Raw genomic sequence first — 11977 nt, 5'->3', positions numbered from 1 at the left:
GGGTTGGAAGGCACCTTCAAGATCATCTAGTTCCAACCCCCTGCCCTGGGCAGGGACACTTTCCCTACACCAGGCTGTTCAAGGCCCCATCCAACCTGGCCGTGAACATCTCCAGGGGTGGGGCATCCACAGCTTCCCTGGGTAACCTGTGCCAGCGCGTCACCAACCTCATCATGAAGAATGTCTTCCTACTGTCCAATCTAAATCTTCCCCATTCCAATTTAAAGCAATTCCTCCTCATCCTATCATCACACGCCCTTGCGAAAAGTCTCTCCCCAGCTTTCCTGTAGCCCCTCCAGGTACTGGAAGGTCACCGTAAGGTCTCCGCGGAGCCTTCTCTTCTCCAGGCTGAACAACCCCAACTCTCTCAGCCTGCTAAATAGGAAGAATGTCACTGAACTTCTGGGCTGGCCCTCTGGAAAGAGAAGACAGATGGAGCCAGTCCAGCCTTGAGCTGCGCCCTTCAATCACCTGCGTAGGGCAGGCAAAATCCTCTCACAGGGCATTACGGGGCTCTTGCGCGCAAAACATCTCGCAGTTTGGGTGGCAGGTATCAAAGAACGCAGAGAACAGAGAGGATGCTGCTAGGACGGGCGGACAGGGCAGGCTCCCCAGCAGCACAACCCAGGCTCCCGCTGCGCCCCCGGGCGGGGTCCGGCACCGCCCCCGGGGAGGCGCCGGGCGGGGAAGCGGCGGCGGCAGCAGCATCAGCAGCATCAGCGTCGCGGAGGGACGGAGGGAGGATGCAGGCGGTGCCCGGGGTGCAGGCGGCCAGGCCGTTCAAGCTGAGGAAAACTTTCGGTACGGGCGGCGGGCGCGGGCTAAGTCCACGCGTAATTCCTAGCGCACGTGTAACTCTTCTCCTCTCTCCCGCGCAGCCACCCGGCTGGAAGAAGTAGCAGGAATCCGCGCGAAGTTCCCAACAAAAATCCCGGTAAATCTCTGGTTTGTTATCGGATCAGGACTTATTGCTCCTATTTAAAAAGAAATGTTGGGAACCTCCCTCTAAAGCGTGGGGTGGGGGGGCTGAATGTCTCAAGTTGTGCTAAGTGTGACTCTAATTAAAACAGGTAATTGTTGAGAGATACCATAAAGAGAAATACCTTCCTCTCCTGGATAAAACCAAGTTTCTTGTTCCCGAGGAGCTGACCATGACACAGTTCATAACCATCATCAGGTAGGTAGCGAGCCAGCAGCTGTGGGTCTGCACTGCAGCCGGGCACTTGATGCTTCTTTTTAGCAGGTATTTTCTAGTGCTATGGTGGAACATTTTTCTTTCTTTGCTGGGGAGTAGAACAAAGGTGTTAGTAGTAGCTTCCCTCTCTTGCAAGTGTTTAAAGAAAATCAACAGATGTTTTCTCAAGTTCCTTTTTCGGGGGGAAGAAGTGGTCTGTGCTTTATGGATTCATAGTTTTCTCTCTTTGCCATAACTGTGTAATGAGTAAAGATTATATCAGATTCCTGATCTGCTTTCTTACATGATGAACTTGGTACTGGGGCTCTGTGGTTCTGTTCTGCTTATAGCTGTTACTGCCTTGCTCTCCTACCGCACCTTGCTGAATTTGCTTAAGTTCAAAGCAACTCTTAGGCGTGACTGGCATGAAATGTGACTTTAAATTATTCTTCATAAAACACTGCAGGGAAGAAGTCTCCCAAAGTATTTAGTGATGTTCTCTGACAAAGTATGCTATGTGCTTTCCAGCACGCTTCTTATAGTATGGAAAGCTGTTAACTTAAGTAAAACATGCTTTTGGCTCTAGGGCAGTTGCCCAAGAGGTGCTAGCACTCATAGTCTAATAATGTAAGCCTGTCCTCAGAGCACAAGCCTTTCAGCTTCCAAGCATTGTTAACTTCTTCCTAATGAAGACGTTAAACCACGTAATGACTTAGTTCATGCAACTGCTCTGATTAATGTATTTCATAGACTTATGTTGAAGCCTTCTTAAATTTGCTAATGTGTAATCCTGTTTCTCCTCCCTTCCTCAATTAGAAGCAGGATGGCTCTAACTGCTACACAAGCTTTCTACCTGTTAGTGAACAACAAAAGCTTAGCCAGTATGTCCTTGACAATGGCAGAAGTGTACAGAGACTACAAAGATGAAGATGGCTTTGTGTATATGACATACGCTTCCCAGGAGATGTTCGGATGCTTTTTACCCACTGCTTATGGAAAAACTGTGGAATGCCTTCAAGAAACTTAAGGTTGGGCCCATGTGCTGCAGCGAAGCAGTTTGCTATGAATGATGCTTGTGACATGAACCTCGGAGATGCTCCTTCCAGTATGAACTCTTGAGCTCTGTAGTAGGGAGTTATGACCCAAAAGCTGGCAGGACCAGCTTAAGGCAGAACTGGTGGTACACATTTTCTATATAATAATTTTGATATATTTTTATATTTGGAAGACAGTATGGGGGTTTTAGGAACAGCACCTCAACTTTTTTACAATATCAGTCTTTGTTATGCAACTGGTGTCTAAGGTGTCCCTAAAGCCCAAGTCTAAAAATAAAATAAAGAAGCTTTTAAGTATACAGTTGAATGTTATTTTTAATCTTGGGAAAGCCTGTAAAAGTTTGTCTTTCACAGGCTAGAAAAGGTCCTAGAATAATTTCAGGAATTCAGCCTCAATGCCTTTTAAGTGAAACATTGCTTGCACAGCCATTCTGAGTTTTTGAATGGAATAACAAAGCTTAAGATTCCCACAGGAGCACATATAATTGGTTCATTAAGCTAGATAGCTGAGCTGCAAGATTAGGCATACTGTTCACATGCAGTGTTAGGGTTCACATGCAGTGTTAATACCTGAATAAACTACTGTCAGCTGTAACAGAAAACACTGAGTATCTGTGAGATACATAACTACTTGTTTAAGTAAGAAAAACTGATTGCTAGTCAGCATAATGCAAGTGCAGATAGCATGACTTGACTTAGTTTAATCAAGGGTTCAAGAGTCTGTTCTTACTACTGAATTCTGTCTTTGAAGACAGACAGTCATATACATCCCCTACAGGCACCTGCTTGTCAGTTCCCCTGAAGGACTTCAGTGAACCTTCTTTCAAGGATGGATGGAGCTATGTGATGTATCCTGTGACTAAGAGGTATACCAGTGTCTCTAAAAAACATCAAAACTGTCACATAGTGAGATGCCAATTGACCTAACATAGTTTGCTTCCTTAACATGTATTAAAGGAACGCTTGATGTGGACTTTAGTGTGAAGTTTAGCTCAAACTATCTTTTCTGGTCCTCTCATATGTAAGGAATGTACTGGAAAGCTGTATGTGTTCTGATTGTGCATAATCAATTTAAAACACTAGGTCATTTAAAAATCTGTCACAGTGTGCTATTTATTAATCAACCTCTGGCAGCCTTAGCTTAGGATGGTTGAATTGTTAGAATATGATGCAATTCTTCTGTTCAGTACCAAACTGAGTTGCAGCATGAGTAATGTAGGAATTGCTAGACTGCAAAGAAAAAGTGTTGACAGTATTTAAATTATACATAACAAAGGAATGTGTGTGTAAGCTTTTTGAAGTGGTTCTCTTGCACTAATAATCTGTTGAAATTAAAACTCTGAGCAGGCCTCTGTTCGGGCCTCTAGACCAGGTGGTTTAGAGGGGTACCTGCCTTAGTGAAGGTAGCATTTGCTAACTTGTGTTTCCTGAGCTGAGACAAAGAAATCATTGACCTGACTGAAACAGTGGAAAGGCCAAGGCTATGTCAGTTATAGGTTATGAAAATATGTGGGTTTTGGGATCCCAAAATCTGTTGCTTGGACAGATTTCACTTATGCTGGTAATGGAAACAGTTTCCATCGCACAAACTGAACTCAGTCATTTGTTACCAGCCCTTGGGGAGACAGAGACACCTGTTTGGCAGGAGTACCATACAGCAATCTTGAACAGTTGTGGGAACCTTGGGGTGTGGGGAATAAGGGGGAGTCTGGCTATGCTCAAGCCCTCTCAGAGGCCAATCAAAGAGCTGGGCTAATACTTTGCTTCCTTGGCTCCTCTGTCTTTTCTGTGATACTTCATACACAGAGAAAAGCACTACAGACTCTTGTCTGGAGATATTTTATGCCTGACAGCCAGCTTTCTGTGGTTTGTAATGTGATGGGTGAGGTGTAAGTGTTGATTCCAACCAGCACTTATTGACATTAGGCTATGGTGTCTAACAGGCTTCAGTCACAGATCCAGCCAAAAAAATTACACAAGGAGAGGTCAGTTGCAGGTAAAGAACACCACTGCAAACCTGTTTAAACTGGCCTGCTGAGCCTAGAGAGAAGTCTTGTGAGCTGGGAAAGCTTCATCATTGAGTAATAGTAATAGACTTCTACCAGCTGTTAGAGCAGATAGGATTAACAATTAAAGACGGTCTCCAAAAAGTCTTAAAATAATAATCTAGGAGTTGGGTGCCCAAATAAATGTTATCCCGCTGGTAGAGTTGCTCTGGTGTGACTAGAAGCTTTGGGTTCAACCTACTGTCTCTTGAAGTGCAAGAAACAAGAATTAGAAAAGAAGCAGACAGAAAGTACTTTGACTGACGTAATCAACTGAGATAACTGCAGCTGCTTCCAATGTGGCTTCTGTTTGAAGGGCTAATATTTGCTTCAGCAAATGCCTATTGATTAGAGAGACAGGTTTGGGTTTTTGTTTTTTTTTTTGCAATGAAGGACATTATGTTGTGGTAAGTGAACTTTATAGTTCTTCCAATTGCAGCCCAAATGTAAAAAGGGAAGGCAGAGATGCCATTTTTGTAAAAGTATATTAATTTTTGAAATGAAGTATGGACTTGTGTTCTTTAATATTTGAAATATCCACCAGAGAAAAGAAAAAAATCTGAAGATGCTTCTGTTTCTGCCACTGACTACCAACTAAATCCTGGAAGGTGCTTGGTGTTCTGGCTTCAAAGCACATATATATATATGTACATGCTCTGTTGAAGTAACTTGTTAGATTTGGTCCACAGCACATCTACAAACCGTATACTGTTCTTTATAGAGGGCAAATTCTCATTTGTTGCTGCAGGCAAACATGATAAACTCAGCTTGGGTTTTAGCACATAAGCAACAACAGGAACTTTCCAAACTGCTTGGATTTAGTAATTATTTAACATTGTGGGGGGGTAGAATGTATAAATGAATGAATGGTGGTACTAATCTTCTCACTCAAGTACTGCAACAAGTCTTATGACCTTAGATGGGCTACTTGTTGCTCTCCCATGCTAACTACTCCCAGACCGTGTCCATTTCTGGGTAAAAATATTACAAATATACTGTAAAACACAGACTGCATCCTCTTCTTCAAATGAGGGGTTTGGTTTTGTTTATTTAAGATACAGTAAATTAATAAGGTCAAATGAATTAATAGGACAGAATATAACCTTCAGCATCTAATTGCACTGCTGTATTACCCTTTCAAGAAGGCCCTTATAGAAACTGGGGGAGAAAACCAAAAAATCTGACCAGGAGAGAAACAATTTTTAGAACACTGGTTTTTAATTTATGGATTATGAAGTGGAGGGCGACAGAGGAAGAGTTTCTGTGGAAAACTTCCAAGGGGTCCCTGGAAGGTGATTGAGAAATGCCATTTCATATGCGCTACAGTAAAACCTAGGTACAAAACTTCTAATGGCAATTGCCTTAAGAATCAGTGTTCCAGAAAGTTCTCTAGACAACTCTTCTGAATTTTAGAATATCCCATTCTTTTTGTACAGTTTTGAATCACCCTGTCAAATTTTAGTGAAAAGGGGGGAAAAAAAAATCAAACCCTAAACCGCTGCCTGTGTAGTTATGTGCTTAGTTTCTTTAGCTATCCTAAGATGCTTCGTAATGGTAGCTGCACCTATTTTTTCCTGATGTTTTTAGGTTGCTGCTTAAGAGCACGAGTTCCATGGGTATCTGCTACTTGTTCCTGTACAGTCCACAACACGCAAAGGTAGTTAGGCCCTGTAATTAATAACAGTCTGACCCTAGTTTAGTGGAACATTAATGTAACTTTAATGAAAGTGGCTGATGCCCTTAAGGCACCCCTCCAGAAAGTCATAATCATACCACTCTTTGCCTCTTGTTTTCCATCTGATGTTTCTGTTGTGATGGTGATGTTCCTATGACACACAACTGTAGCCATGCAGTCCAGGTGGGTTTTGATGAACATGTAGGAGGTATTGATGCCAGAATTTGAAAAGCAGCACTGTAACTTTAGCCTCCCAGCAACAGACCCTTGGGAGTGTGCCTGACTGGGTGCACATGGAGTTGCCAGAGCAGGCAAGGATTGAGGTTGGGCTGCTTGGGCCCCTCAACACTTGCATCATGTCCACAAGGGACTGTAAAGGGTCTTTATAAGGCTGCTTATAATTTATTGCAGGGTGGGCTTGGCCAGTGGTGTTTATTTTTGCAAATACTCTAAGATCCTGGCTTCGTTTTCTGTGTATAATGGCATGGTCTAGTTCCTAATCAGATCTTCAACCCAAGCCTGTTAAGTGTCAGGAAGGTCAGAAGGTTGTTGATTGCATGGTCCCTGAGATGATGCAAAAACCATCCAGGTCCATGTGTCATTGATCAATAGATCCCTGGTAGACCCAAAGCTATTTCCTGTTCTCAAGAACAGAGCCAAGATTTTACAGCCTGCCAGATGCATTTGTAGGGAAATCTTTAGGTCAGCCAACCAGTGGGTGAGGAGAGGGGACAGACTGGGACAGGGAATTAAGCGTGTGTATGAGTGCTTCCACCCAGAGCAGCTGCAGCCACATATTCTTCACAAGCCTGCCTGTGACTGACTGGAAAGCCTGAGCCTCAGTATGACCTCACTAAGGCAACTATTACACCCATTAGCTCACAAAGAGAAGTTATGAGAGAAAACATGCACACATGCTCACAGTTGGAGGGTGGATATATCCATTTCCTGAATAAGAAATTAATTCTGTCAATGGAAAAAACCCACACAGGAGGGTGCTGAAAGGAAGACATGGCAAGTAAAGCAATTCTATTCTTGGCACAGGCACTACCTCTTACTCTGAGAACTTAAAAACTTCATATCCAGTGATAGATACGAGTATGGTCTCTGTCCCCTAAAATGCAGCATCTGTAGTAAAAAATTATATGTCATATAGTGATACGAACTGCATGTTTGAATGATGAGTGGCTAAGGAAGAGTAACTCATTTTCCAGCAGCTTGATGCATTAGTCATCAACAAAATAAAAAGAGCTATCAATAGGAATAACAGCTGCTGTGCTACAGGTGAGGGTATGATCACCAGCTTAGTGCAGACACATCTGTGCTGTCTAGACTGCCAGGTTAACCCAAGCATTGAAGGGTTTATGAAGGTAATTTTGCTATTTGAAATTATATTGGCTCTATCATAAACCTGTCAGAACTGTCAGGAGAGGCTGCAGGAGAAATACTGCATTTTCCTAGCAGGCAGATGGATTTGGTTTAACCTTCAGCTCTTCCCAGCCATCGTCACGCTCACTGACTTTTGTTCCCATTCTTTTTCTGGAAGGAGACCAGGCCTTCTCTGTTTGCAGAACCTGGGTACAGATTCCAAGACTGCTGAAAAATATAAATAATATGCCCTTAGTTGCCATGTAAGAAACTTGTATGAGAATTCACAGCTGTTCTGCTATTGTAATTCAGCCTCTGTTGGAGCCACAGAATTTGGCTATGCCTCTGTTTCTCTCAGGTCTGGAGCAGAAATTTAAATGGGATGTCTGAGGCTGTTACTGCTGTTTAGGTAGCACCCCTCATCTAATGAATCTGGGTGAGAGAGAAAAGGTGTCATCTTTCTTGAATCAGCTGAAGAACAGCTGTGTTTCTTCAGCCTTGCTTATCAGTATGAACTATTTTTGCTACAGGCACGAGGTACACTAATGTAGCAGCTTAATTTTGTGCCCCAGCTCACCCAGCTGATTTTGCCATAGAAGGAGGAACTCACATGATCTCATCAAGTGGTAGGCTGGTGAGAGGTGCCAATCTTCAGGAGGAGTTGGTGCAGAGGTTGAATGTTGCAAGAAACTGAAGGCAGGAACTGTTGCTGGTATAGGCAGATCTCAAAGATTATATGGTTCTGCAGGCTAGGCCATGTCAGGACTTTACAGGAAGGCTTCCTTCCTACATCCAAGACAGCTGGCCCATTAGGCAAGTATTGAGCAAGGTTACTGCCACATGCATTAGAGAGGAGCATCTTTATAACTCAATGGATAAAGAGTGGGGGAGCCCCTTCTATGATTCCCTTTTCTCCCTGAAAAGGCTAAGCCACACACCACACTGCACACCTCCAGCAGCTTCCATCTCCCTGGACCCAGCACATAAAAATAACTTTCTGCAGCTAGGAGGTAGGACCTTTGTAGGAAAAGCCTGGAGTAACAGTAGTGTGTGTGCAGGTAAGTGGCTTGAATCGAGTTCCCAAACTAGACCCCCACCCTACCTTTCCTCTCTAAAAATAACTATCCAACTATCCTCTGTGAGAGGCTTTGGTTTTACTACTGGAAAATTTAGGCCAAACTCTATAAAGTGAATGAAGCAATTCCAGTAGAAGTTGGAGAATAAACTGAAATTACTGCCTGGAGCGGTAAGTGCTGCAGAGCTAAAGCTACAAGCTACCATGTTACAGTTCATGGGAGGAAGCACTTGTCCACAGGAGATGAAGAGAAGAAGGAAAGGTCAGGCACCGTAGCAGACCTGGGGAGTTTCATGTTTATTTTTCTGGAAAGTTTTTCCTCAAAACATGATTTTTTCAAGTACCTTGTTTCAAATTCAATTTGAATTGAATTCAAACTCCTGTATTTTTTCCTATCAGATTAATTTGTCAGGAGAAAAAAATCCAAATCTCAACTTATTTTTATATGAGGGAAAAGATGAATTAAAAAAAATGCTTGTTGAGTCTACAGTTACATCTGTGTGACTGCCATAAAATTTGCAATATGTATGGGAACAGGAGCTCAGGTAACACTGAAAAGCTAAAACATGGGTTATTCTACTCTAGACACGTCTCTTCATTTTAAAATGAAGTGGAGCTTTCTGGTAATTCACAGCATAGGAAATGAAGTTTTGTGATTTTTTTTTAGATGTGTTTTGGTTGCCTACACATGAGATCCACATACTTTGGCCAGGCTGTGTTTAACTTTCTTTTACTAGTGAAAGATTTGTTAACTGGAGTGCCTCATAACAAGCTATAGTTGAGTACCTATATGTCACACTGCAAAACAAAACCCCAAACCAAACATGGAGATGCAGCAGGGAGCAGTTTGCCAGCACGTGGAGGAAATAAATCCATAATAATTCATAATAGTTTGCATGTATAACATCCAGAGCTTGCCAACAGTAATTTGCAGAGTGGACACCCCACGTCTGTTTTCATCAAAGAGAATGAGAAATAGGAAGGTGAAGAAGGTGAGCAGTTAGAAAAGATGTACATTATCAAAATGTCTCTCCCAAAGCGCTATCAGCAGAGTTTCTGCAGGCTGAGGCTGTGTTGTCTTTAACAGAGTTTTCTCTTTTCATAAAGCATGTCTTGAAATGGTAGTGGCTTTACTGTTGTGGCTTAATACTGACACAGAGCTGAATAAATATTTTTGGGTTCTCACTGGAGGAATGAGGCCATCTTGGAGTTAGTCTTGACTTCCCATGTTTCCTGTCTAACTTGCCTATTTAGTGATTGGATGACTACCTCATTTGATGATTCAGGAAAAATTCCAGAAGGAGATTCCAGTGGCAAGCTCCTGTACCAGGCTCTTTCTACAACTGTTTCCAAAGTGTTTCTTTTATGAGGGACACAAAACCTACGCATGCATATGCACATACACATATACCCCCTACTATACACTGTTGAAATACAGTCGCAGGTGAGGAAGGGAAAGGGAGTAGCCAAAAGTACACAATTTCTAAAACAAAGGGAGAAAGAGGGAAGAAAGTTATACGTGACAATACAGTGAGGCTCCTGTTATCAAAAGTGCCACGAGACTGTGCTTCAAGGTATCCTTCAACACTTCGTATCGCGTGGTGGGACAGAGAGGCATGAGGATGTATGGCTGAAACACAGTTAAAGGAAAAATCCATCCCGACATGTGTGGGGCAGAAACCACACATCCTGACTGCTTGCTGATAATTATTTTCTGGATGCAGTAGTCTGCTGTTTGGTAGCTAAATAAATACTTCTTTGATAAGTAATTACCTCTTAGTTCTCCATGTACTTACACAGAAATACAGAAAATGTGTCCCACTTCACCTTTTCTATGTAACCAGATTGAAAGCTCACATCACAGCATTAGGGAAGGTTTGAACATTTTCTTTGAAAGCACTTTGGCAAATGCAAACCAGGAAAAGCCAGAGCAGCAAGCAATTAGCTAGTTTTGTAGATTCACAAAAAATAGTTTTGAGAATTACTTTGCCCAACAGTGGACTTACCTATGCATCTCAGCAGAATTTTACTGAAGTCAGAAAATGCTAAATCAAGGTTGCCTTCAGTATGTTGGTAAAAAGAGGAACAAGAGTTTAACATAACTTGTCTATGCATGGACCATGAATCTCAGTTGGTTGTTGTTGGTAAAACCTTTGGAGGATGTTACAGTCAAACTGAAGCTAAGACAATCATGCTGCAAACAATCTTCTAGGCTGTATGTGTATTCCTTCTCATTGTGATATAGGGCCTACAATTTAGGAAATCTGGGGTTTGTGAGATTAATACTATAAGGAAAACAGATAGCAAGGACAGCACCTATCTTCATAACATTTGAAAATAAAATCCTTTGGACAGCTCAGGATTTTTCTTTACACTCCTGTTTTCTGACCCTTCGACTAGGCCTATGAGTACTGTTTGTTGTATTTACATAGTTATCAAAGTGAATGCCACACTGAAGTCTGCAACACAACTTTGGTCAATAACTATTTTAATTTATTTTTGAGCAATACTAGATTATGCAAACAATAAAAAGAGGTGCTTCAAAGTTATTCTTGGTCTAGTTCTAGAAATATATCAGATTATTAACAAAAAAACCCCCAACCATCTACGGGAGGCCAGAACTGAAGCACAGGTCTCACTGCTCAATATATAAATGTCCTTCTAATTAATGAGTCCAGCCCAGTTACTGTTTTACTGATTTTGAGCAGAGAATAGTTGAACAGTGATTCTAAGACTGCAGAGGTAATATCTGAACAAATCCTGGTGCATTGTGGTGTTTGAAGTGAAATCTAATCAGCCTAGCATCTTATAAAATAGTTGCTGCAACACCTGAATACTTCAGTCCACCAGTAAAAGAATTAGGACTCAGAAAAATGTGCCCAGAAACACACTGAATTATACTTTTATTTATTCACATTTTCTTATTTCCATCATTTTCTCAGGTGTGTTCAACACCAGCTTTGGCTCCAGAATATATTGCTGAAAATCTATGTATTTAATTTTGGTTATTAAGTGTGAGCTAAGCACTTTATAAAGACCTGTTTTTATTAAATACTGGAAAAAGAAGTTTTCTTCATAATTAAGTCTTTGATTACTTTGCACCAAAGTCGTGATTGCATTGCAAACAAGCACAAAAGAAATCTGCATATGCTGGAGATCTTCCTCGTAACTAAAATTTTAATCATCTGCTTAACGTCATGGAACTTTACAAAGGTTTAATCAATGTCAGCTCCTGCCTTTTTCTTCTTAACAGTGTTTGCTTCACATCTGGGTTTAATCTCTGGTTAAACAAATCAGAATTTATGGAGTCTACCACACAAATTGAGAAGTTTCTTCTCTTATCTCCTTATCCCCATACAAAGCATTTGGTAATAGAGTGGGTGCTCACCTAAAACCCTTATTCCCTACGCCCTCTAAACAAGTAAAGACATAAATCCAAAGGTAAAAAACTGCCATGTAATAGTTAGTCTTGTGTATCTTGTGGGTTTTGGAATAAGAAACATAAAAAATTTTGCAAAGATTTTACAGGAAGAGTGAAGAGGTCTCTCATCACTGCCTGGGCGCTGTTCAAGAGGCATAAATGCA

The 11977-nt window shown here is 41.7% G+C and overlaps 1 protein-coding gene across 1 annotated transcript; it reads left to right on the top strand.

Moving 5' to 3' along the window:
* The first annotated feature begins 719 nt into the window (after positions 1-719).
* Positions 720-2543, top strand: MAP1LC3C (microtubule associated protein 1 light chain 3 gamma). Its single transcript, XM_069851007.1, has 4 exons — positions 720-801; positions 879-934; positions 1071-1177; positions 1991-2543. Exons 1-4 carry the CDS (start codon positions 744-746, stop codon positions 2199-2201), a joined length of 432 nt encoding a protein of 143 aa, XP_069707108.1. The 5' UTR covers positions 720-743; the 3' UTR covers positions 2202-2543.
* The last annotated feature ends 9434 nt before the right edge of the window (positions 2544-11977 follow it).

The sequence above is a fragment of the Phaenicophaeus curvirostris genome, chromosome 2 (genome assembly GCF_032191515.1).
Source record: "Phaenicophaeus curvirostris isolate KB17595 chromosome 2, BPBGC_Pcur_1.0, whole genome shotgun sequence".
NCBI lineage: Eukaryota > Metazoa > Chordata > Aves > Cuculiformes > Cuculidae > Phaenicophaeus > Phaenicophaeus curvirostris.
This window is presented reverse-complemented; position numbering and strand designations above follow the sequence as displayed.

What these genes read in the sequence shown, in the direction of transcription:
- MAP1LC3C (XM_069851007.1), top strand. Translation starts at nt 744, where the DNA reads ATGCAGGCGGTGCCCGGGGTGCAGGCGGCCAGGCCGTTCAAGCTGAGG. An exon ending in AGTTCCCAACAAAAATCCCG is followed by an intron (nt 935 to 1,070) that starts GTAAATCTCTGG and finishes TAATTAAAACAG; the next exon opens with GTAATTGTTGAGAGATACCA. An exon ending in CAGTTCATAACCATCATCAG is followed by an intron (nt 1,178 to 1,990) that starts GTAGGTAGCGAG and finishes TTCCTCAATTAG; the next exon opens with AAGCAGGATGGCTCTAACTG.